Source organism: Symphalangus syndactylus, chromosome 5 (genome assembly GCF_028878055.3).
Source record: "Symphalangus syndactylus isolate Jambi chromosome 5, NHGRI_mSymSyn1-v2.1_pri, whole genome shotgun sequence".
Taxonomy (NCBI): Eukaryota; Metazoa; Chordata; class Mammalia; order Primates; family Hylobatidae; genus Symphalangus; species Symphalangus syndactylus.
Genome location: NC_072427.2, coordinates 84051611 through 84077895, shown reverse-complemented (window position 1 = coordinate 84077895; position 26285 = coordinate 84051611). Strand labels below are relative to the sequence as shown.

Sequence of the window (26285 nt, the reverse complement as noted above, 5' to 3'; positions counted from 1 at the left end):
CAAGTTCACATTCAGAGACTTACCCTAAGAAGATTAAGGTACATACAGAATCACTTATGTTGAAAGAAATTCATCTTAACATAATTTAGAATAGTAAAAACTGAAAAGTCTAAATGTACAAGACTAGGAAACTGGATAGATAAGTCATGATAATTCATCGACTGGAATACGATATAGATATTAAATAGCGTTAGAAGTATATTTAATAAGAAAAATGTTCAGAGTTTATAAAGTGAAAACCATAGGCCACAGGCTTATTGTGTGAACCCAGTGAACGCTTTGTACTTACGTTATGTGTCCACTTTTTTAAAAGTCTGAAAGTATAAACACCAGTGTGCTGTCTGTTATTATCTGTGATCAGTGAGCGTAATTACAGGAGGTTTTAATTTTCTTCTGTGTACTTGGTGTTTTCACACATTTTCTAAAGTAAACACGAATTACTTTTATATTTAGGAAAATGTGTTTAAAATGTATGTATTGAGGCAAGGTTGATTCATTGAACTGGAGTGTGGGATTTGAGGTTCTGCCCCCTGCAGTGATGTCTTCCAGGCAAGCTTATTCTTATATAAAGTGAATGGCCAGGCATGGTGGCTCATGCCTGTAGTCCTAGCACTTTGGGAGGATGAGGCAGGTGGATTGCCTGAGCTCAGGATTTCGAGGCCAACCTGGGCAACATGGTGAAACCCCATCTCTACTAAAAGTACAAAAAATTAGCTGGGTGTAGTGGTCCCAGCTACTTGGGAGGCTGAGGCATCAGAATCACTTGAACCTGGGAGGCAGCAGAGGTTGCCCTGAGCCGAGATCATGCCATTGCCCTCCAGCCTGGGCAACAGAGCGAGACTCTGTCTCAAAAAAAAAAAAAAAAAAAAAAAATGGAGGGGTTGGGGGAGGCTCCAAGGACCCGTGTGGGTCCAAGCTGGCTCTGCTGCTTCGTGGAGGTTTGTGCCATGCCATCAGCTCTTTCCACAGGTCCCTGGCTGTGCCTGCCTTGGGTGCTGGGCCCCTGGCTCTGTCCTCACACTGGTTTCTCTTCATGGGGTTGATGATCACCTGCAGGAAGCAGAGCTGATGAAGGACAAGGGCTCCTCACCAAATAGACACTAGCGGTGCCTGTTTCTGACTTCTTGCTTTGATGTTCTCTTTTAGGGTCCAAATCATTTTTTTTTTTTTTTAAAAGAAATGTAGAGTGAAGGTGACAGCCTTTGATTATAGTAGTAAAGATGATCCAAATAGTTTGTATAATAAATCCTTGGACACATGAATCTGTATTTGAAATTTGAAACCATCCTAATAACATAGCCAAAAAAAAAAAAAAAAAAAAAGAAGCTCCAGCGTCCTCTCCTCACCCTTTCCTTGGCTTTCAGCAGGGAGAAGAGCCTGCTGAGTGCAGTGAGGCTGGTCTCCTGCAGGAGGGAGTACAGCCAGAGGAGTTCGTGGCCATCGCGGACTATGCTGCCACCGATGAGACCCAGGTAGCCACGCGTGGTGGTCCGTGCTTTATGGCTTTCAGCATGTTCAGTGGCAAAATGAGATAAATTTTGCAGAAGTCATACCAAAGTTAAATGAAGTAGTATTCAGATGCTTAGGGCCACACAAGACCTGTGTGTGAAGCTCACAGCCTAACCAGTTCTGCCTCAAGCATGATGTAAAGACACCAGGTATGGAGTGGCGACCCTCAGCCAGGGGCAGAAGCACCTGTTCTGGTTTCTATTTGGAATTTAGATCCCACCCAGTTAATGAAAAGTAAGGCTACCAAATATATCAAGCTATATCTGCTTGGACGTAGCTTTGTTTACTTTGTGACAGGAATTTCTTAGACTAAGCCTCACTTGGCATAGTTGAGTTACAATGAAGAGGCTGTTGAGAAATTCTCTCCTAAGCCATTTGAAAATGTTTACTCCTTCTTTTTAAAAATATCAGTTAAGCTGTGCCCTCCTTTCAGGTAGATGTTCCAGAGGCATTGCTAAGTCATGGTGTCACTTGCAAACATTCTCAGTTGCTGTCATTACCCACTGACTCCTGTTTGAAATCTCTGTGATTTTGTCACCATTGATGAGATTTATCACTGAGCCACATTTGAAATACCAATGACTGGTTTTCTTATTGAATTTTAACTTTTTTTTTTCCAGCTCAGTTTTTTGAGAGGAGAAAAAATTCTTATCCTGAGACAAACCACTGCAGATTGGTGGTGGGGTGAGCGTGCGGGCTGCTGTGGGTACATTCCAGCAAACCATGTGGGGAAGCACATGGATGAGTACGACCCCGAGGACACGTGGCAGGATGAAGAGTACTTCGGCAGCTATGGAACTCTGGTATTGCTTTCTAAATTCCCTGTTCAGCCGGCCAGGCGGTGGGTTCTTTCTAGCTTTAGTTCCTACTGCAACGTTCAGAGCAGGCCCATAGTCTTACAGGCCAGAGCTTCCCTGTTGTAGCCACTCAGCTCTGACATGGTTGTGTGGAAGCCACTATGGACGACACACAAAGTGTGCAGTGTTGTGTTCCAATAAAACTTTATGGATCCTGAAATTTGAATTTATACTGTACAGTTTTGATGTGTCACAAATTATTTTCTTTTGATTTAAAAAAATCATTTAAAAATGTGAAAACCACTGTTTGAAGGCCATCCAAAAACAGGTGGTGGGCTAGATTTGGCCCATGGCTTAGTTTGCCGACCCCTGGCTTAGAGATATGATTTGAGCAATGAGATTATGTGCATGCTCCCTCATTATTTAAAAAAAAAGTAGTAAATTTTACTTTAAAAACGAAATTAGGCTGAGTGTGGTGGCTGACACCTGTAATCCCTACACTTTGGAAGGCCAAGGCAAGAGGACAATTGGCTTGAGACCAAGTATTCAAGACCAGCCTGACAACATAGTGAGAAAAAATAAAAAATATAATTCGTCTCTACAAAAAAAAAATAAATAAAAAATATAATTAGCTGGGCATGGTGGTGCACGCCTGTAGTCCCAGCGACTCGAGAGGCTGAAGTGGGAGGATTGCTCAAGCCTTGGAGGCCGAGGCTGCAGTGAGCCATGATGGTGCCATTGCACTTCGGCCTGGGCTACAGAGCGAGAGCCTGTCTCAAAAAAAAAAAAAAAAAATAGAAAAAATTCTATAAATCTATGAATAATAATACTTAGGTCAGGTGTGGTGGCTCATGCCTGTAATCATAGGACTTTGGGAAGCTGAGGTCAGAGCATCACTTGAAGCCAGGAGTTCAAGGCTGCGGTGAGCTATGATTGCGCTACTGCACTCCAGCCTGGGTGATTGAACCAGACTCTGTCCCTAAAAAAATAATAGAAGCCCAACTTCTAAACAGCTTACTGACATTTTTTCCCCACCATGGAGAAATGCCTATAACCCGATGGTCCAGGCAACAATCTCTGGTTACATTTTAAAACTAGATGAAAACAGTTACTTGCAGGATGAATGTTATAAAAATGATGTTAGTTGAAAGAAGGAATAGGGCAAAGAATCTATAACGTTTGACTCAATTATATAAAGTTAAGAGGCCACATGAGAAAGTTTTTTTTTTTTTTTTTTTTTTTTTTGTTTTTTTGAGACAGAGTCTTGCTCTGTCACCCAGGCTGGAGTGCAGTGGCAGGATCCAGGTTCACTGCAGACTCTGCCTCCCAGGTTCAAGCAATTTTCCTGCCACAGCCTCCTGTGTACCTGGGACTACAGGTGTGTGCCACCATGCCTGACTAATTTTTGTATTTTTAGTTGAGGGGGTTTTGCCATGTTGGCTAGACTGGTCTCGAACTCCTGGCCTCAAGTGATCCTCCTGTCTCAGCCTCCCAAAGGGCTGGGATTACAGGCATGAACCATTGCGCCCGGCCAGAAGGTACTGTTGGTGAGTGCGCATGGGTACTGAGACTGACTGAGGGCAGGAGTGGCTCCCCTGATTGTTGAATGGAGGTTACCTGCTGGTAGGGGAGGCTCTGGGACCAGCGTGGCTGAGTCAGGAGTTCTGACGTGCTGGCAGTGTTCTAGGGTTGGATATAGGTATAGAGATGTTTGGATATAGAGGTGTTTGCTATATAACAATACTTGATAAACTGTGCAGATACTTTTTATTGCACTTTTTTGTAGGTATGCCATATTTCACAATTAAAAGTGCTAAAAACTATTCATGTCTGTACATGGCTAGTGATTTCTGTCCATTAAGGAAAGATACATAATGAAAAGCCAATGCCAGCCTCCCAGCTCTGCCGCCTCTCAGCTCAGAGAACCACTGCCCACCAGATTCCTCTGTGCTTACGAAGTCCAAGTGACACCTAATGCATTTTATGTTTTTAATGTATAGAAAAGGCATTGTTCCACCACTCAGGTCTTCACCTTGCTCTTTTCACGTAGCTGTAGTATTTTGAAGATCTCTCATATTGGCACCTGTTACTCTTTATAACAGCTGCAGAGCGTTGTGTTACTTTAAAAGGATCCTGTTGATATTTGGACAGTGGTTATTTAATAGCTGTTTATCATGATAAATAATGCTGTAATGGAGTCCTATATAATCCTGTTAAATGCTGTTTAGAATTTCTATAGGGTAAATTCCTAGGGTGGGTGTGTGTGTGTGTGTGTGTGTGTACGTGTGGTTTCCTTAAGTGGATCTTGCCAATTCGCCCTCCTGAAAGATTTGCTAATTATACACTTAGTCTGTTTGTGCTGCTGTAACAAAATACCTTAGACTGAGTAAATTATGAAGAACAAAGCTTTGTTTCTCGCAGTTCTGGAGGCTGGGGAGGCACTGGCATTGGCGTTCAAGATGGCGCCTCATGGCTGTCCTCACGTGGTGAAGGTGGGAGGGCTGGGAACGCCTCTTCCACCACAAACCTCCAAAGGTGGCCTCTTAAGCCATCACACTGGCGATTAAGTTTCAGTACGTGGATTTCTGGGGACATTTCAGACCATGGCATGGATCCACTGATGGTGTGTGAAAGCTCTACCACACATCAAATCACCACAAATCAAAGTGAAGAAGGACTTTGATCTTAAAGGTTAAATATGGCATCTTTTAGTTTTGATGTCCATTTTTTAAGTAAGATTGATCATCTTTTATGTGTTTATTGGCCTTTTGTATTTTTTCTTTTTTTGTAAACTTTCATATTATTTGCCCCTTTCTTTTGATTTTTGTTGATTCATGTGTTAAGTAATTTAGCCTGAATTTGTGAATTTTTGTGACTTTGTGAAATTCTTTCCCACATAGAACTTTTTTCTTTGTATAGCCTGATATGTTTTTCTTTTCTTTGTGACTTTTTTTTCTTTTCTTTGTGAAAAACCTTCCTCACTGTAAGATTATAAATACCCACACTTTTTTTTTCAGAACTGTTACGATTCTATGTTATTTTATTTTTGTTTTTTATGTTTTTTAGAGATGGTGTCACACTCTGTCATATGACTGGCTGGAGTGCAGTGGTGCAATCATAGTTCGCTGTATCCTCAAACTCCTGAGTTTAAGGGACCCTCACCTCAGCTTCCCAAAGTACTGGAATTACAGGGGGGAGGCACCCTGCCTGGCCTTCTGATCTTATTTTAAACAATGAGATTTTAAATAATAAACAATCTAGAAATTACTTGTTGTAAAAAATATAATGTAAAATTCCGCCCTAATGTATGCCCACAAATCTCCAGCGACCCCAGCCTCAGTTACTGGACGATTCCCTTCGCATTGATGTGAAACGGTGCGTTTGTCGTGCTCTGGGTTTCAGGGGTCTGCTGTAGAATTCCTGTTGTTTCACTGGTCTGTTTACTGCAGTTCCCAGTGCTTCATCATTTTCATCACTGCACCTTTGTAGGGTCTGCAAGAGCTAGGTCTCCAGCAGTTCTTTTCTTTAAAGCATTTTCCTCATTAGCCTTGGGCACTTAACTGTTTTGAAACTAATTTTGTTATCATTTTGTTGTGCTTCCTCCTTTAGTAGGTACTGCATGGAATGTTTATGTTAATTTTGGGAGAACTGACATCTTTATAACATTGACTCTCAGTCTGATTCCTTAAGCTTTGTTTAATATCTCTTAGCATTTTAAGATAAGGATAATATCTCCTTATCATACATGGTTGTGCACCTTTCTTGTTAAATTTGTTCCTAGATATTTTTTGTTTATTATTACCGTTATAAGGGGTTGGGTGAAGTGTTCTCTAAATACCAATGAGATTAACTTGGTTGACAGTGATGTCCAGGCCTTCCACAGTCTTACCAATTTTTCTCTCTACTTCTGTCAGTTACTGAGAGCACAGTGTTGAAATCTCTGATGATAATTGTGAATTTGTCTATTTCTTCTTGCATCTGTATTGGTTTTGCTCCATGTATTTTGAAGATCCGTTTTTAGGTACAGAAGTATTTAGAATAATCATGTCCTCTGGGTGAATTGATTCCTGTGTTGGTGTGAACCGATGGGAACCTGCTTTGCTCTGAACTGTGTTGTGTGGTGCTGATGGAGCTGCCCCAGCTCTGTCTCCACTGGGGTTGGCACTGTAGGCCTTTCCCATCCGTTGCTTCCGGGCGGGAGAGTTGGGCCTTGCTTTGTTGTCTATGCCTCCTGCCGCCTCCCGCCTGTCCCTTTGTTTTTTTATTCTGTGGAGTCTTGGGAGGTTCCAAGGTGGGCTCTGAGGGCCTCGTGCAGGCTCCTGTCTGCTGGCATGGTCTGGGCGCCGTCCTCGCTCTGCTCCCGACTGCTGCCTGTCTTCTTTCTGGCAATGCTCTTTCTAGGCTGGGCCTTCTGCAGCTTGAGAGTGCTGGTGGGAGGGATGCAGCCTCTCCACCAGCCCGCGGCTTTGCTGGCTGCCCTGAGCAAGCCTTTCTCTGCCTCCTTTCCAGGTGGCTGATTCTCATGTGGGTGTCCTTGGGTTTCAGGCATTTTCCTCCCTCAGGACAAGGCTGGGTCTCTCGCTTATCCCTTGGGGTGAGCTCATGTGTGCACAGGACTTTGGGGGACCCCCTGCCCACCTACGCTGGCCTCTCTCTCATGGTGTATTGCTGTTTTCTCTAGTTGGACACCTGGCCCTGGGGAGTCTGGTTGGGATGCGGTGGTCCCTCCTGCCTCAGGTGGGCATGGGTGGTCCGGGCGACATTGCACCCCTGTGTGCACAGTGGTCCCTCTTGCCTCTCTGCTCGCCTGGCCATGCGGTGCTGAGCTGAGGGACTCCAGATGCCTGTATTGTTGCTCTTGTGTTTTGCTCATATTTTTAGATGTAGGGTGTTGGGGTCAGGGGTCATCAGCTGTGGCTCTGACCCTCCATCTCGGTCCAGACCTCAGCATGGCTCTAGGTCACAGGCAGTGATTCTGAATGTGCATTTCTTCCAGAAACTCCACTTGGAAATGTTGGCAGACCAGCCGCGAACAACTAAATACCACAGTGTCATCCTGCAGAATAAAGAGTCCCTGACAGATAAGGTCATCCTGGACGTGGGCTGTGGAACTGGAATCATCAGTCTCTTCTGTGCACACTATGCGCGGCCTAAAGCGGTGAGTGGGGTCTTAAGCGCATCCCGGGTGTTTGTGCCAAGGCTGGTGACGTCCGAGGTGGCCTCTGAGTGTGCTGACTTGTGACCCTGAGCTGTTGGGGGCTCACTGATCACTCCATGGTCTTGATGAGTGTCCTTGCACGTGGGGCCCAGGGTCGGTAAAATAGCAGTGTGTTGAGACTGCATGCTAGAGGCTGTGGCGCCCACGTAATGAGTCACAAACAGCACAGACAGGAATAGGGCAGAATAGAAAATTTCCCATGAATTGTGTGGGGCGGGGTATGTTCTGTGAGACGTTTATTTCAGTTGAGTAGAGAAACAGGTGCACCCACATGTCTGTGCTGGGCCTTGGGTGTGGATGGTCTCATGGGGATGGGAGGGATGCACACGCTGGGCCCCCTCCCCACCCCTCTTGGGCCGTCTGTACGGTGCTGAGCTGAGCCGAGCTGCAGCCTTGGAGACTCCTTACACAGTGGGTGGGGTTGCAGCACAGTGTCCACCCAAGTCCAGGCTCTGCAGGACCCAGGACCCAGCGCTTGGGCGCTTCCCACCAGACCCTTCTCTGAGAACCTGGGTTTGAAATTGTCTGACAGGCCTCAGATGTGGCACAGACCAGCATTGTCACTTGGGTGCTAAGAACTTGCTGTGCTGGTCACGGATTAAGATTGCTGTGCGTGTGGCAGCCGGCTTGGGCAAGCGAGTCTTCCGTCCTCTTGCAGTCCTGCGTCTGTGTCTTGTCCAGGAGGTGGGGGCAGTTGGGAGGGTTAGAGGCGGCTCCTTTCTGGGTGCCCCTGGAGGGGCAGGTGTGGCCCAGCCCTCGCTGCCTCTGCTGTCTGGAACGCTGCTTCCCTCTTGTGTCATTGACCGTTTCTCGTGATGCTGGTTGTGACTCAGGAGAGTAGATGACGGGACGTGTGCGGGCCGGATGTGCACTGACAGTGCTTCTGCTGCTGCAGGTGTACGCAGTGGAGGCCAGTGAGATGGCACAGCACACGGGGCAGCTGGTCCTGCAGAATGGCTTTGCCGACATCATCACCGTGTTCCAGCAGAAGGTGGAGGATGTGGTGCTGCCCGAGAAGGTGGACGTGCTGGTGTCTGAGTGGATGGGGACCTGCCTGCTGGTGAGGGCGGGCGTGCGGGCAGCTGGGGGCCGGAGCTGGGGGGCTTCTGAGCACAGGCTCGGCTGGGTCGACCTCAGGATCTCAAGGGTCGTGCATGACTCATTTTGATGTTTTCCCTAATGTGAGGTGTAATTAATTTCTTGTGTGGACATTGGCTCAGTGTCTTGAATTTTCACCTGATTTAAAAAATGATGTAACATTTTCATGAGTGATTTACATGAACTGTGTTCTCCTCAGGGGTCTGTAAAAATCCTGTGCCTAACAGGTAAGGCTGTTTCTTTAATGCCAGTAGGGCCTTCGTCCCTGGCCGGGGTCTCCTCGCCTTAGACTGGCCCCAGTGATGCTGTGAAGCCACTTGGGCATCTGTAGGGCCAGCATAGCCTCGGTTGCTCACCCTGAGTTTCACATGTGGGTGGAAGTGGACTGTTTTCCGGTTGCTTGCAAATATGCCCTGCAGAAACGCTGTCTGCTTGGAGGGAAGTTGACGGGAGTGTGGCTGGATGCTGTCTGCCCGGCGCTCTCCTCCTGGGCTCAGCATCCTGGGACACAGGACGTTGCAGTGGAGCATCCCAACCTGAAACTTTGTCTCAGTGTAGAGACCCAGAAAGATGGGGTCTGGGTGAAGGAGTGTGGAGTATGGCTGCTGCTTCCCAGGAAACGGTTTCCCCTGGTAACAGATGGCACTGGGCCTTTAGTCCTGTTGAAATTTTGTTGTCAGAGGATAAATGTAAATAGACTCAATGTCCATGCTGTGACTTGGCTTATTAATAACATCTGTGGAGCCATAAGATGGCACACAGGAGAAACGGGCTCCACTCCTACTCCCTGAAGGGGCATTTGCCTTTGCCCCCGAACAGCAGCGCCCATTCAGCAAGTATCTGTTGACAGCTGGTGCCCCGGCCACGGGGACAAAAAGAGGACAGAGGAGGAGTGAGGCTGTGGTGAGGCCAAGGGTGTGTGGGCAGTGATATGGGGAAGCCTGGCTGCTGGAGTGTCCGGCTGTGCCCCAGGTTGGGTGAGAGGGACACAGGAGGGACGCGAGGCAGAGGGAGGGGAGAGGAGTAGCCACTGTGTTCACCATGTTGCTGTGTTCCAGGGCTGCCCAGTGGCCAGATTGGCCAGACTGTGTTGCATCAGGGAGGCAGAGGCCAGATGTAGGGAACTGTTGTCTGAGGACTTTGTGCCACATCCTGGACACCGAGGGGAGTGCCACTGGTGTGTGAGTGATGGAGTAAGAGGTGGGCTGTGTTTTGGAGGCCCCTGGGTATGTGTGGCCGGGACTGGAGGCCAGGGACTGGCTGTGGTCCCCTAGCATGCAGAGAGGTCTGGGACAGCCTGTGTGAGGGGAGGCCCCTCTGCGTGGGAGGTGCACAGACTTCCAGGACTGACTGTGGCTTTACTGTCAAGATGCAGGAGCCAGGGCTTGGCATGGGGCAGGTGTGGGGATGCAGAGCAGGGCCAGCAGGCAGGATGTGCCGAAGGGGGCCTGGCGTGAGCAGGACGGTGCCTCCCAGCCCTGAGCCGCAGGGAGTGGGCCACCAGGACTGGCTGGGGGCCGGGGTAGGGAGGGCCCTGGGGAGGGTGGACATCTGTGTGGTTCTTGAACATAGGACGCCCATTCGACGTGCAGGGCCAGCTATTGATTGGGCAGTGGGGACATGGCCTGGGGTCTCGGTGGGCGTTGGCCTGGAGGGGCCACCCTGAGCAGGACATTTGGAGGAGTGCTGGGGCAAGTCAGACAGGACCATGTGGTGGTTTTCTCCAGTGCAGGCAGTGGAGGGGGAAGGTGGAGCTTTGCAGGTGAGGGCTTGAGGCCGTTCCGACTTCAGACTCCCCCCAGGGAGACTGAGGGACCACCACCATCATTACTTAGGCCAAGGAGGCCCAGAACAGGCAGACGGGGCTGTGAGAGTCCCTATGGCAATAGTTGTTGGGGTACAGGATTGGTAGGCTTTGAGGGAGGGAGGGTGTGAATTTGGGAGTCGTTGGTGCAGCTGTACCCACCTTCACTTTCCGTCCCCAGGCTGCCTCTCTCCTGAGCTGCTGCATTCTCCCCTGCACCTGTGCGTCTGGCCCTCTTCACATCCTCCTTGCCTGCTGTCTGCCTGTTCTCAGAGCCCCTCAGCCCTCAGGCCTTCATCTCTTCTGGCCCATCTTCCTACTCTGACGCTGACATGTAGTAAAAGTCTGAAGACAGAGAAGAGTGCATGTGCGTTTAGCATAGGAGGGGCAGCTTTCAGTGAGTGCAGCGGGGGCAGGTAGTTGTTCAGAGATGGTGCTGGAATGACTGATTTGGAGAAAAGAGGCCCTTCTTCACACCATCTGCTAAAATAAACCTCAGATGGGCTCAAGAGTTAAATATTTAAGAAAAGGAGGAAACATAAAAAAATTGCTACAAGTTTATTTGTTGTTAGTATGGGAAAGGTCTTTCTAAGAACCAAGTTCATAATGAAGCTGTCAAATAAAATATTTGACAAAAAATTCCCCTTCATACATTAGCACAGCTAAAAATTATTAAATGGTAAATGAAACTAAAGAATTGCAGCTAAAGAATTGCGTGATGTAAAGAGTTGCAATAAGAAAAACGTAAGATAAAGGTAACCTCATGGAAGGTGAGCAGGGACTAGAAAGGCACAGAAATGCCAGAGGCCAGTAGCTTGAGCATTGTTTAATGCCACCAACAATTTAAAAGTAACTTTAATAGTTGTGACCTGGAAAGTTGGCTGAGCAATCCTCTAATATCGGATGCTCCCCATGCTGAGGTTGTGGGGAAATGTGCACCGCCATGCCCTTTTTTTGGCATTGTAAATTGGTAAAGCCTTTTGAAGGAAAATAGGGCAGAATAAGTCAAAGAGCATTAAAATTTTTTTGTTCTTCCAGAAGCATCAAAGTTCTGAAGGAGACGCAAGTAGAGATATCACAGGTGTCCTAGATCGTCAACAGACCATTTAATCATTTTTGTTAACAAAGCAGGTGACAATGGAGCCCTAATTTGCGTTATCATTAGTTGTTACAGGATCTTGCTTGTTCTCCTGAGGTCACACCACGATTTCCGAGAAGCAGGTTGCACACTCAGCAGTCTCCCACTAGCCAGTGGCACTGCAGGTGCAGGGGCTGCCTCCTGGATTTCAGGATGCTTTGCAAGGTCACTGAGGGTCTCCGTTACACACTTGGTAGAGTTAAAAGACTGCCAGACTCAGTCTTACCGTTGTTAGTGTATTCGTGCTGTCAATATGTGATGAGGACATATTATATTCCGTTATTCTCTTTAGCTCAAGGAAGAATAAAGAATGTGGACCAAAATTACAACCACATTATGACCAATTTTCTAAGCAAAATAAACAAAGTAACTGCTGAGGTTAACAAAGATGTAATAATTCTCTTCACACAGCCTTGTACTGTTTTATGGACTGTATTATCACAAATCCTGAGTTTAACAAAAATCTTTATAAGTTAGCTCATGAAAACAGGCACGTGGCCAATAAGAATTTAATTTCACACCAATAAAACTTTAGACTTTGGATTTATTTAAGGCTGTTTGCACATATTTACAGAATGCATAGTTCAGATGATGGGACAGCTCCCCCTCAGCAAGACTCTGGCCTAAATGTATTTGCCTTATTTACACAACAAGAAGATAAGAGTAAACACGGGCACTTTCAGTTTGTGGCACTGAAGGACGATCTACACAGGGCACCCTGCAGAGGCCACACCCAAGGCCGCCTGGCTTCCCAGTGGGACAGGCCTAAGGGAGGACTTCTGGCCCCTTTGCTTGACGTTCGTGTTTTATGCCTTGATGTTTCTTTTTGGTTGCATTCCCTGGAGCTCATGTCGATCATTTTACTTTTCAGAGGTGCTAGTTCTGGTGCCCACACGCACACACACAAAACCATCAACTCTTCTGGATTCCTTGGTTTTAAAGCTTGCCTCATACAAAGTACAGAGACATCTTTTTCAGTAAACATTACCGCCACATGCTTGAAGGACTGCTTATGGCTACACTTAGACATCTCCAATCAAGGTCTCTTCACCTCCTTCTACAACAATGCACTTTGTCTGCACTGAGACAAAAAATGACAGCCTTTTTTCTTTTCTTGATTTTGTTTTTTTTTTTTTTTTTGGTGTGGAGCATTTCTGAACTTTCACGTCATAAAAAAATGCAGCATAGTTAATCAGCAGCTTGCACTTCTGAGGGCACATTGACCTCGGGGGAGGAAGAAGGAGGAGGAGCTGGTGGGTGCTGAGACTGCAGTGTCCTCCTTCCCAGCAGCTGGACCCAGAGACCGGGCACCAAATTTTTTTGATGAAATTATCCTAAGGAAATAGTCAAATTTGTACAGAAATTTATGTTAAAAAATGTTCATGGCAGCACCATTTAAAATGGGGAGAAAATTGGAAACAACAGAATTGTAGCAATACATATGGTCATTAAAAATTATGTTTTAGAAAGATTTTTAACAATCTTTGGAAAAAGTTGGTGACATGTTACTAGTTTTTAAAAAAAGTACAAAGAGTATGTACAGTATGATTCCAATTTTGTGTTTAAAAATTAGACATAGTGGTAACCTAGCTTTAATTCCAGGTAAGATGGAGAAGGCATATTCCTTTCATCTCTCCCACTGAATGCAGCTATAAATCCTGGAGAGTAGACAGGGAGAAACTATTTGAGGACTCTGGAACAAAGACATAGTAGCAATCGATTGGTGAAGAAGACAAGAATTTGAAGTACGGTCGAATATCTGTGGGCTCCACATCTGTAGATACAACCTACATGTATTGAAAATATCTGAAAATAAAAATAACAGTACAACAATAAACATCAATACAAATAACACACCAATACAGTATAGCAGCTACTTACATAACATTGACATTGTATTAGGTAGAAGTAATCTAGAGATGATTTAAAGTCTGTCGGAGGATGTATGTAGCCTGTATGTAAAAACCACGTTATTTTATTTGGGGGACTTGAGCATCCAAGGATTTGAATATCCACGGGGATCCTGGAACAAGTCCCCCATAGACACCAAGGAACAGCTGTATTCCTGAAACAGTCTTGAGTTACCATTTTCCTTCTTCTCCCTCTGTGTACATACATAGAGTGAGAAGCAAAGAAGGTCCATGAAATGGACCAATTCTTTTGAAAACTGCAAATTACCACAGTTCATCTAACATGAAATAGATAACCTGAATGGTCTAATAACTAGTAAAGATATTGAATTAATACTTTAAAAACCTGAAAGGTAAATCTCTAGCCTAAATGATTTCACTGGTGAATTCTATCAACACATTTAATGAAGAAAAAACTCCAATTCTAAACAACTTTCAGAAAAGAAGAGGGAACACTTCCTCACTCATTATATGACGTAAGCATTGCCCTAATACCAAAACCAGTGTTAACACAAAATATGAAAACTACAGACCAATAACCCTCATGAACATAAATGTAAAAATCCTCAAGAAAACATTAGCAAATTTAAACCAGCAGGATATAAAAGGAATAATAATACACCATAACAAAAAAACTATCCTTGGAATGCAAGGCTGGTTCAATATTTGAAAATCAATCAGTGTAATCTACCATATTAACAGTCTGAAGAAGAAAAATCATGATTGTATCAATACAGAAAAAAATTGACAAAATTCAACATCAGTTCATGATAAAATTCTCAGCAAACTAGAAATGGAAGGAAATTTAACATGACATAGGACATCTACAAAAAAACCTACAGAAAATCCTAAGGAATCTGTGAGAAAATTTCCTAAAACTAATAAGTGAGTTTAACAAGATCACAGAGTGCAAGGTCATCATACAGAAGTCATTTTTATATCTTAGCAATGTACAATTAGAAATTAAAGAATATCATTTACAGTAGCTTCAAAAATATGAAAGGCTTAGAAATCTAACCAAACGTGATGTGGATGCTGAAAATGATGAGATGATAATGAAAGAAATCCCAGAAAACCTAAATAAATGGAGAGATAAGGCTCAACCTAGTAAAGTTGTATGTTCTTTTTAAATTTATCTGTAGACTTAATAAAATTCCAATTAGAATCCAAGCAGGATTTGTTCTTATAGATAAGCTCATTATGAAATGTATATGGAATGTAAAGGAGCTACTGCTATGGTTTGTCCCCACCAAATCTCATGTTGAAATTTGATCCTCAGTGTGGTGGTGTTGGGAGGTGGGGCCTAGTGGGATGTGTTTGGGTCATGGGTGTGGATCCCTCATGAATAGATGAATGCCCTTCCTCGTGGGTAGATAAGTGAGTTCTAGCTCTCTCAGGTCCCAACAACAGCTGGTTGTGAAAAAGAGCCTGGCACACGCACTTGCCTCTGCTCTCACCCTGTGGTCTCTGCACATGCCAGCTCCCCTTTGCCTTCCACTGTGAGGGGAAGCAGCCCGAAGCCCTCACTGGATGCCCAATCCTGAACCTTCCCAACCAGCAGAACCATGAGCCAAATAAACCTCGTTTCTTTATAAATTACCCAGCCTCAGGTATTCCTTTTTGGCAACACAAAAATGGACTAAGAGAACCAGAGTAGCTGATACAATTTTTAAAAAGAAGAGTAAAGTTGGAGGAACTATACTACTTGATTTTAAAGCTACAGTATTCAGGACAATGTATTGGTGAAGGGGCAGACACGTAAGTCAATGGAATGGAGATGAGAGACAGATTTCTACAAATACGGTCAATTGATTTTTTTAACAAAGGTTCAAAAATCAATTTAATGGAGAAAAGACAGTCTTTTCAGCAAATGTTACTGGAATAGTTGTCATCCACATCTAAAAAACAACACCTCAACCTCACACCTCATACACAGCTGAACTTAAAATTCATCATAGATCTGTGTGTGAAATATAAAACTATAAGTCTTCTTGAAAAAATCATAGAAAATCTTCATCCCCTGGACTTGGGCAAAGAGTTTTTACTCTAAAAGCATGATCCATAACAGAAACTGTTGATAAATTGAATTTCATCAAAACTAAAAACGACTGCTCTGCAAAGGGATGATGCTAAGAGAATAAAAAAGACAAGCTAAGATTAGGAGAAAATATTGCAAAGAATATATCCAGTGTGTGTTCTGAATATACAGAGAAATCTCAAAACTCACCAGGAAGAAAACAAGCCAATTGAAAATTGGCAAAATACTTGAACAGACACTTTACCAAAGTGGATATACAGATATGAAATACACACATGAAAAGATGTTCAACATAGCCATCAGGGAAATACACATTAAAGTCACAGTGAGATATCACTTACACCCATTGAAAAATGACTAAAAAAAAAAAAAAAAAAAATCAGATAGTAATACCAACTGCCATTGAGGAGGAACAGCAGAAAGTCGTGCATTGCTGGAGGGAACATGCCACTGTGGAAACAGGTGGGTGCTTTCTTGTAGACTTGTAGGTGCACTCACCTTATGCCCAGGAGTCCCTGTCCTGTGTGTTCAGCCCAGAGATACGCAAGCTGTGTTCACACAAAAACCTGTACGTGAATGATTATACTAGCTCCCTTTATAATTGCAAAAAAAAACCTGGAAACAACCCAAGTGTCCTTCATCTGGATAATCCTTAAGGATAAACTGGTGCATCCACACAGCGGAATACTACTGAGCGGTGAAGAGGAGCCAGTTATTGAAACAGGTAATTTGGAGGAACCCCAGAAACGGTACAGTGAGTGAAAGAAACGTGTCTTGAAAGGTTATGTACTGTTTGGTTCCATTTATATGATATTCTTAAAAAGACACAAGACCACGGGGATAGAGACCAGATCGGTGGCTTGGTCGGGCCGGGGAGGGCATGACCACCAGAGAAAAGGGTGAAGAGTGTTTTGGGTGGCAGAGCCGTGTGTATGCTGGCTGTGGTTGTGAGGACAAAATCCACACAAGCACTAAAGTTCGTAGGCTGTACACCAAAAAAGCTGTTTCGCTATATAACTGAAAAAATAAGATTAAAAAACAAGATGTATATATTTTTTGTGTGCATGTGTAGAAAAATACTTGAAAGTAAACTGCAGAGTGATAACAGTGGTTCCTTCTGGGTACTGGGTTAATATGTGATTTTTATTTTTGTTTGAGCTTTTCTAAGTTTTCTACATTTTCCATACAAGACATGTATTACTTCTATAATAAAAGCAGCTGGAGATTATTTAAGGAAAGCAAAACACTTCTGTTGTTTCTCATCAACTACAGGATGAAGTGCAGCCTCCCCGGGTGGCTTGCAAAGGGCCACAGGCCTTGGCCCCAGCTCGCTGGTGCTCCCTGTACTCCTTTCTGTGTTTGAAGCAAGATCTGGTTTAGACAGAAAGCCTGGCCTTTGAGGGCGTTGGGCCCCCACTTCCTCAGTCATAGATGTGATGTGCTTCCCTTGACTTGGGACCTTCTGAGGGATGCAAGGTGGACCAAAGGAGCACGTGAATGGCCAGGGCATGCCTGCGTGGCTTTCGGTTTCTTAAGGAGTGATTTCAGTCCACTTAAAGGGTTGTGAAAATTCTGAGAATGCTACAGACCAAATATATTTTATGTAACAGTTGGGACCCTGCAACACTTCAGGGCTCTTTCAAAATCTGCTTGCTACGAACTCTTCCATGACTGAGATGGGACAAGAGTGAAGATTTGTCCTTGCTTTTAGCTCTGCTGCAGTTCATAGTTCTAATGGGAAATTATGTGACTTAAACCCAGGCTGTGAGATGCATCAGTGACCATTACATGTGGGCATAAAATAAACCCTCGAGATGTTCTCTTGCATGGTACACTGGCCTAGGCGGGAATATTCTTGAGGCTAAAACTGTAGAACTCTCAGACTAGTGTTACGAATGTGGTGGTGAGAGGCCTGTGCAGCCACAGGGCCTGTGATGTGTCTCCTGTGTGTCTTTCACTCCTATGCAGTTTGAGTTCATGATCGAGTCCATCCTGTATGCCCGGGATGCCTGGCTGAAGGAGGACGGGGTCATTTGGCCCACCATGGCTGCGTTGCACCTTGTGCCCTGCAGTGCTGATAAGGATTATCGTAGCAAGGTGCTCTTCTGGGACAACGCGTACGAGTTCAACCTCAGCGCTCTGAAGTAAGTGTCCACAGCTGGGACTGGCACCGTCTTGTGGGGCCTCCTGGTCCACAGTCTGCAGGTGGGCCAAGGCCGTGGGAGATCCCATACGACGGTTGGATAAATGAGGGTACCTGTGCACCCAGATAGGACAATCTGTTGTAGCATTGGAGTAATTAAAGCAGTACGGTGCTATAACAAGAAAAGACAGATAGGCAGAGCAGGGTAGAATGCAAGGAACAAAAGTTTTCGTATGTGAAAAAGGTGGCATTATGATTAGGAGGGAGTGAGGGCCAAGTCAGCAAATTATTCTGGAGCAGTTGATGAGCCCTTGTTCTCTCACGCCATACGTGAAAACTTAATTCTGCATGGCATCAGCGTCAGCGACAGACATCCATGCATGGGGGCCTGTGTGCACCATCTTAGGTGGAGAAATGAGCAGCAACAATGGATGGAATGGACCCTGGGCTAGATAGAATCTGGCAGTCTGTGTGGCAGAAATCAGCAAAAACACAATTGTAAAAGCAAACAAGTAATTAGGGAAATCATGTGCTGCCAGGTCTTGGAATCAATTAGAAAGAGATGACTAGCCAGATGGAATTACAGCCCAATCATGTGAACAGGCAAACCGCAAAAAATAAATAACATTACCAATATATGAAAAATTATAACGTTGTTAGTAGTTAAAATGCAAATTAAAATACATGCTGTTTTCCCTACCAGACAAGCAAAGAGTAAATTAAGATAGTAGCCCGGGCTTGCCTGGCAGTGGCAGGGAGGTGTGGCTGCCGGGGCCTTAGAGGTTGGCATCAGGCCGCCCACCCCAGTCACTGCCAGAGCCTCCCACCTGAGTGTTCCTCCCGGCACTGGAAGCCAGTGGCCGTCCAGAGGAACGTGATTGAATTGCTGTATATCCATCTGGTGGGGCACTGCTGTGCATGTGTTAAAAAAGAAACCATAGGTTTTTAGAGATATGTAATGATATTTAGAAAGGGTTTAAGAGACAGTAAAACTTGGCAGAATAAACCGTGTATACAGAATGGATGTTTGCTTGCATAAATAAATTTATATAAATATGTCTGGAGGATAAAAATAAGTATATCACAATGCTAAGACAGGCATATGGGGAATTTAAGCTTTTCTTTATGCTTGTCCATAGTTTCCAATTTTTAAATTCGTAATTTTTTATCAGAAAAATAAATATGTAAATATAGTGGAATCTTTATTAAAACATTCACTTTTATTTGCTATTTCAGAAGTTACCGCTTTGCTTATTTTTAAAAACATTTCTGTGGTAAATAATAGGTGACTTACAAGCCCAGTGCAACCAGTGATGGGGGTTGGCAAATGGTGACATGCAGGGGCCATGCGGTGTCTAGTGTCTGTTTCTGTGTTGAATTTGTGTAGCAACAGGGCAAGTATTTCTCCTGAAACTCAGACTCATTCGGGCCGCCTCAGCCCTTCTAGTTCCTTTCGTTTATTATAGAGTAACCTACAGCAGGAATACCGCGTTCATTTACTGTTAATAGAAAACCCACAAAAGATATTTTGAAATCAAATACATTCTAAAACTAGGCAAGACACGCTGCAACTCCCCTTGTCCTCTAGGTTATGAGGGGTGAGCGTTGGTTTCCGTGTGCTCAGATCCCATGAATGAGACCTCACAGGGAAGTGCCCAGTGACTCGCAGGCTCCTTAATGCCTCCAGGTCAGGCCCAGGAAGTCTCTGGATACCTTGGTAGGGTCTGGGTCCTCTCAGAGGGGGAGGCACCCAGGGCCTCTGGAGGCCTGAGGGCTGCTCTGGGGTTCCAGGACCCCAGATAGTGGCTTAGCATCCTGGTGACACAGAAGGGAAAGCACTCACCGTGGTCCCACATGTGTGTTTTGAAGCCTAAGATGTTTGCAATTTCTCTCAACAGTCGCTTTGACCTTTTCCCCTAGATCTTTAGCAATTAAGGAGTTTTTTTCAAAGCCCAAGTATAACCACATTTTGAAACCAGAAGACTGTCTCTCTGAACCGTGCACTATATTGCAGTTGGACATGAGAACCGTGCAAATTTCTGATCTAGAGGTGAGAAAAAGCTGAATTGCTCCTTACATTCGATAGTCAGTGACCACGAAACACTCAGACCAGAGCCTGGCTTATCATAAACCTTCAGTGAGTGCTGGGGGTGTGAGTGAATAACTGATTATTTTGTTATACAAACAAGTGAGTTTATAAAACGTTTGCTACTGATTTTTTCCAGTCTTTTTTCTTTTTTACGTTCTATTTTGATTCTTTCATATTGTACATCATTTTCTTTATGTCTCCAGCGTCTTCATTTTAGATTTATGTTTAATATTCTCAGCATCTTCAAAATCAAATAAATTATATTTCGTTTCATTATGGTATTTGCATGACAGTTTTTTTTCAAGTGTTTTTAGCCACCCTTCATGACAGAATTGTTAGAATTCCCTCCGTGAATCCCTGTCTGCGGCCGCGCGGTGGCGCTCGTGGGCTCTGGGCGGTTTCCCCGCGCCCCCGCCCTGCCTGGCACCCCAGTTGGCGCCGCGTCTGGAGATGGGGCGGGCGTGGCGGCGCGGGCGCGCTTTGGTTTTTAGTTCGTTCTGCTGTGGAAAGGCCCAGCCTGGAGCTCTCCAACTCCTTAACTTGAAGAGCTGAGCGCCGAAAAGATTCCGCAGGAATCTGGGGCAGAAAATTGGGCGCAAAAAGCTCAGATGCTTGAAATGTTTCTGACTGAAGCCTCTGAACTCACGATGCGGGTTTTGGGGGTGGTTTTCCCAGGGCGGGGGGCTTTTCTGCGGTTCCTGACGCGTTCGGCGTCTGCGTGGGGCGCGCAGAGGGGGCCGCCCCAATCTGGGCCCTGCGGTGCCACGCGGTGCCCACGCGTGCCTTGTCATCTGCTTGACCCAGACCCTGAGGGGCGAGCTGCGCTTCGACATCAGGAAGGCGGGGACCCTGCACGGCTTCACGGCCTGGTTTAGCGTCCACTTCCAGAGCCTGCAGGAGGGGCAGCCGCCGCAGGTGCTCAGCACCGGGCCCTTCCACCCGTGAGTGTGCGGGGCGCGGGCACGGGGTGCGGGGTGGGGGGCGTGGAGGATGGGGCAGGGCGCGGAGATGGGGCGCAGGGGAGTAGGGGGGCGCGGAGATGGGGCGCGCAGGAGGGGGTGGGACGCGGCGTGGCAGCTGTGGGTGGGTGGGGCACATGGGGGTGCGGGCGGTGGGGTGGGGGCGGCGCGCGTGGGGGCACAGGGGTGGTGTAGACACCGCAGCCTGTGTGCCCCCTTCCGGGTCTCGCCACCACTCTGGGCCCAGCCTGGGGCGTCCCCCCCAACAACAGCCCCAACGAGAGGAGCTCCCTGTCTTCCAGCCCCCGAGGAGCAGCCACAGCTCTTCATAGTCTGACCCAAAGCGCCTCCACAGGACGTCGGGGTTCACCTGACGCTTTTGGAGGCGCTTGTTTTTTGGGACATATTTCCCCGCCAGCACCCTGAGCATGTGTGGCGGTGGAGCTGCCTTCGGGGCCCTGCAGGCCTTCCCTTTGGGTGGGGTTGGCTGCCCCGCTCTGGCACCTGGCCCGCTGACTCCCCAGCGTGATGGCCCCGCGAGGGGACCCCGGCTCCAGGGAGGTCGCAGAGGTGCGGGGTTAATGACCTGGCCTGGCATGTGGTCCCCATCACAAGATTCCTGTGGTGCCCCCTCCAGTGCCGTCACCGGGTGGAGGTGGGCAGCTTGGAGGCCGGTTATACCCATCCCCGAGTCTGGGGTCGTGGAGGGGGCAGTGACCTGGGTCACAGGCTGGGGTGAGGGGTGTGGCCACAGTCAGGGAAAAACTGGAGACCTGAGGAGCCCCCCACTTCACTGCTGGCCCCACCGTGGACAGTGGGAGTTTGAGGGCAGACAGAGCCTGAAGAACTTAGAGATGTTTCCAACGCAACGCAGTGCAGAATCCTAGCGTTTTACTATTTCCCCCCAAATGTGACAGTTGTCCTCACCTTGTAACCTTCACAGAAGCGACTCCTTGGACCTGATTCTGTCTGTGTACACCACAGTTTAACAGCAGGAGCTAGATCACCAGCCTCTGCAACTTAGGCAAGGGTGCAGGAAGGGGGTGCACAGCAGTCCTCCTGGTGGGCTGGGGAGTCAGCACCACACGGGACCTTTAGTGCAGCTGTGTGTCCCCTGAGCTCCCGCATCCTCTGGGCCACCCAGGGTGAGCCGTCCATACCTCCTGGAATCTGAGTGGTCTCAGGAGCAGCCTTGTGTTTGGCATTGGCAGGATCTGTCTCACCAGCATAACTTTGATCCCAGTGTATCCCATAGAGTCCCTTTAGATCACAGGGCTGGGGGTGTATATGTTCCCCGAGTTAGCCTGAAAAGCCAAGCTTTGTGTCCCCAGGCCCTCAGGGTGGACTGCCGGCTGTGTGGGTGCTGTTGGGGGCGACAGCCAGTGCGAGCCTGAGTCAGCGCCCCGAGGGCCATGTGGAGACTGCCCTAGCTCAGCCTCCAGGTCACACACACCCCTGTCTTGCAGCACCACACACTGGAAGCAGACGCTGTTTATGTTGGACGACCCAGTCCCTGTCCATACAGGAGACGTGGTCACGGGTTCAGTTGTGTTGCAGAGAAACCCAGTGTGGAGAAGGCACATGTCTGTGGCTCTGAGCTGGGCTGTCACTTCCAGACAAGACCCCACATCTCAAAAAGTAAGATACGTAGTTGTAAGATTCTGTTCTGTGGGTGCTGGTCCTCAGGGAGACAGGCCTGGGTGGTGGTAGTGATGGCAGATGCTGGCCCACACTGGGGTCCATGCCTTTTGTGCAGGAGTGATTTAATCCTCACACAGAAAGCGCCTGTTGTTATTGGCTTCATTTCTCATCTGACAGCCCAGGAAGTGGAGGGCTCTGGAAGGGAAGTAATTTCCTCAGGTGACACGGTAAGTGAGGGAGAGCAGAGACCCACATCAGCCTGAGGCCCCTCGTGCCATGTCCAGAGGGGCCCCCAGATGCACAGAAGCCTGAGCTGTGCCTTGGCGCTCCCTTTACACAGGCCTCTGTGACTTCCCAGGCAGCAGTTAGTCTAGGTGTGTTGTCCGTGATGCGTGTTCTGACTGGCAGCCTTCGGATCCGTGTGTGAATTCATGTGTAGCTTGCCCAGCTCACTCAGGCTTCCTTGCTCAGAGGCTGCTGAAAATGGAATGTTCTTCTTTGGACTCAGGAATAATGTGGCAAAGAAAATAAAAATAAATGGTTTTCCTTCATTTTTTATATTTGTTTTGTGCTTTGCTTTGTGATAAGTTTTTGTTAAAAGTTTGTCATTTAAAAAAATTCTGCACCTGAATACTGTTGTCTAATATTAAACCATTAGGAAATGTAGCATGTTAATCAAATGATTTATCATCTGATTGACCTGTCGTCATTTATCTTTTTCAGGTTGGAGAAAAAGTCTTTCCCATCTGGAGATGATAGTTGATGCTTTATTTGGAAAGCAGTGTGCATATCTTTGCACAAGCAAACCAAGCTGCACCTGGCTGCTGCACACTCCTGCGAAAGTCGGTGAACATTCACTCCACATTGACCCCTCCCCAGCCTGGCAGGTGACGTCAGGGTCCTTCACAGACAAACACGCTTGGGCTCGGCAGGAGCTGCCGTGGCCACCCCCGCTGCCCAGTGTCTGCCCTGTAGAAGTAGGCTGTGTTTCCAGGTGTTCACCCGTGGTGCCCACAGTGCCGACCCGTGGCTAGGTCGGAGCTCCATGTTCCTAAGCTAGGTCTAGGTCTACACTCCTAGGACGCACGCATATCAGCCCGTGTACCGTGTGACAGTGACTGTCCCTGCCTCCTGTGTTAGTGGTGCCCTTACTGCCGTCGCTCATCCACTCATGTGGGACGTAGGATTGCACAGGGCTGTGCCAGTGGCATGTAGGGAACACTGCCCTGGCTCAGCACGCGAGCTAAGGTGGCGATGTACGCGATGGGACTCTGCATGGGATAGTACAGTTGTGTAGACGTCTTCCAAATAAATTGTGTGTTGGTGCATCGCACATGCTCAATAAATATTTTTAAATGAGTGAATGTTGTTGTGTATCCTGTTTTATGCATATATGTTATTTTTTGTAATTACAGGATCATACTATATGCATTGCTTTGTAAGTTTCTCTCAGTATTGTGAAAAAACTTCCACATCAGTAGATACATGTCCATAACTTTTTTTGTATTGTTTTGATTTTTATTAAATTTTATTGAAATATAGGCTGGGTGCAGTGGCTTTACCTCTGTAATCCCAACACTTTGAGAGGCTGAGGTGGGATGATTTCTTGAGCTCAGGAGTTCAAGACCACCCTGGGCAACAGAGCGAGATACTGTCTCTACAAAACAAATACAAAAATTAGCTGGGCATGGTGGCATGTGCCTGTAGTCCCAGCTACTCGGGAGGCTGAGGCGGGAGGATCACTTGAGCCCAGGAGGTTGAGGCTGCAGTGATCTAGGATTGCACTGCTGCACTCCAGCCTGGGTGACAGAGCAAGACCCTGTCTCAAGAAAAAACCCCAAAAAACAAAACTGAAATATCAAAGATATATTGAAAACAGCGCTAGTCGTGGGTACATAGATGATGGCATTTTATAAAGTGGATGCACATGTAACCAGCATCCAGGCCAGGACACACTACAGATTCCCCGATTCCCCTTCCACTCAGTGCCCACCCTCTCGAGGGTGGTGTCCTAACTTGTAACTGTCGATTACTCTTGCCTGAATGGAGTCGTACATGTGTTCTTTTGTGTCTGCCTTGTTTAATTGAACATTGTTTGTGAGAGTCATCTATGAATTTTAGACAGTGTGGCGTGGTTGATTTTTTCACTGTGGCATAGTATTCAACTGCATGAATAGACCACAGTTTATGAATCTTGTTTCACATGGTGTCCTTCTGGGTTGTTGCCATGGTTTAGCTATGATGATTACTGAGACTGTGGACATTTCTGTGTTATGTGTTTTGGCGCATGTATGTACACATTTCTGTTGGGTGTACACTGTATACCAGGTTTTCAAGTCGAGGAATCTAATATCCCTGCCAGCTGTGCATGAGAGTTGGCATCCCTGTCAACACCCAGTATTGTGTTTTGCATTTTACCTGCTCTGGTGGGCGTGTGGATTTGGTATACATTTCATTGATGAATCCAGTTTTGTAGATTTGCCGCTCATTTGGATATCCTGTTTTTGAGGTGCTTAAGTCTTTGGCCCATTTTACTATTAGGGTTTGTTTTTTTTCTATTTCTAATTGAGATTCCAGGTGTTCCTGATATAATCTGGCTGAGTCCTGTAACACATATATATTTGTGAATATCTTTTCCCTTTCGGTGGCTTTTTTTTTGTTTGTTTGTTTTTTGAGTATTGAGCTGTGAAGAAGCTGTGTCAGGATTTTCTTTCTTTTTTTTTTTTTTCTTCGAGACGGCGTCTTACTCTGTTGCCCAGGCTGGACTGCAGTGGCATGATCTCGGCTCATTGCAACCTCTGCCTCCCGGGTTCAAGCGATTCTCCTACCTCAGCCTTCCAAGTAGCTGGGATTACAGGCATGCACCACCACACCTGGCTAATTTTTGTATTTTTGTAGAGACGGGGTTTCACCATGTTGGCCAGGCTGGTCTCGAACTCCTGACCTCAGGTGATCTGCCCACTTTGGCATCCCAAAGTACTGGGATTACAGGCGTGAGCCACAGTGCCCAGCCTGTGTCAGGATTTTCTATCACGGACATGGAGGCTGGTGGTCTGGGTGCAATTTCATACGTGGTCATTAGAAAAGGCATCTCATCCAAATGCGGTGGCTCATGCTTGTAATCCCAGTGCTTCAGTAGGCCAAGGCAGGAGGATTACTTGAGCCTAAGAGTTTGAGACCAGCCTGGGCAACATAACAAGACCTTGCCTCTCCAAAATCTTAAAAACTAGCTGGGTATGATGGTGCACACCTGTAGTCCCAGCTACTTGGGAGGCCGAGGCGGGCAGATCGCCTGAGGTCAGGAGTTCGGGACCAGCCTGGCCAATATGATGAAACCCCGTCTCTACTAAAAATACAAAAATTAGCCGAGTGTGGTGGCGCGCACCTATAATCCCAGCTATTCAGGAGGCTGAGGCAGGAGAATCACTTGAACCTGGGAGGCGGAGGTTGCCATGAGCTGAGATCACGTCACTGCACTCCAGCCTGGGTGACAGAGCACAAAAGACAGGCATGACTTCGTACTTATTGCTCAGCTTTGTAAGCACTGGGGGCCCAGATGCTCACTTGGAGTCTAACTTTGTTGGCATCTGGGCCTAAAAGCCCTGATACAGGTGAGCAATGATGCAGAGGGCTCTGTGCGCCTGCTGGGCTCACGCAGAAGGCGGCCAGCGGATCCCGGTGCGCGCAGCTCCCAGCGCTGGGGTCCCAGCGCCCCGCCTCTTCCTGGAGCTACCAGCCGGACCTGCCGTCCCCCGGGACACCCTGAGGGGTCTGCGCCCGCCTCTTTCCGAAACGGGAAGGCGCTGGGGGCTCGGCAGCCAGAGGGACGGGTGCAGGGAGCGTCCGGTGAGCCTAAGACGCGCCTTTGCCGGGGTTGCCAGGTGTCTGCCTCTCACTTAGGTATTAGGAACCGTGGCACAAATCTGTCGGGTTTCCTCTGG

At 46.8% G+C, this 26285-nt stretch overlaps 1 protein-coding gene across 17 annotated transcripts in view; it reads left to right on the top strand.

Annotated features, from left to right (window-relative positions):
* The window catches only part of PRMT2 (protein arginine methyltransferase 2), a 56217-nt gene extending 32509 nt beyond the window's left edge, over positions 1–23708 (top strand). For 6 of the 17 annotated variants that reach the window (XM_063640417.1, XM_063640418.1, XM_063640419.1 and 3 more), the window contains 9 exons: positions 1365–1472; positions 2130–2312; positions 7303–7464; positions 8420–8584; positions 17481–17656; positions 19576–19705; positions 20549–20685; positions 22170–22341; positions 23068–23708. In XM_063640417.1, the coding sequence (XP_063496487.1) occupies positions 1365–1472; positions 2130–2312; positions 7303–7464; positions 8420–8584; positions 17481–17656; positions 19576–19705; positions 20549–20685; positions 22170–22341; positions 23068–23100 (1266 nt within the window). In that variant the 3' untranslated portion in view covers positions 23101–23708. Of the gene's footprint in view, positions 1–1364; positions 1473–2129; positions 2313–7302; positions 7465–8419; positions 8585–10607; positions 12112–12435; positions 14645–16784; positions 18886–19575; positions 19706–20548; positions 20686–22169; positions 22342–23067 lie in introns of those variants that run through there. The other 11 variants (XM_055280076.2, XM_055280077.2, XM_055280078.2 and 8 more) reach the window with 10 other exon arrangements.
* The last annotated feature ends 2577 nt before the right edge of the window (positions 23709–26285 follow it).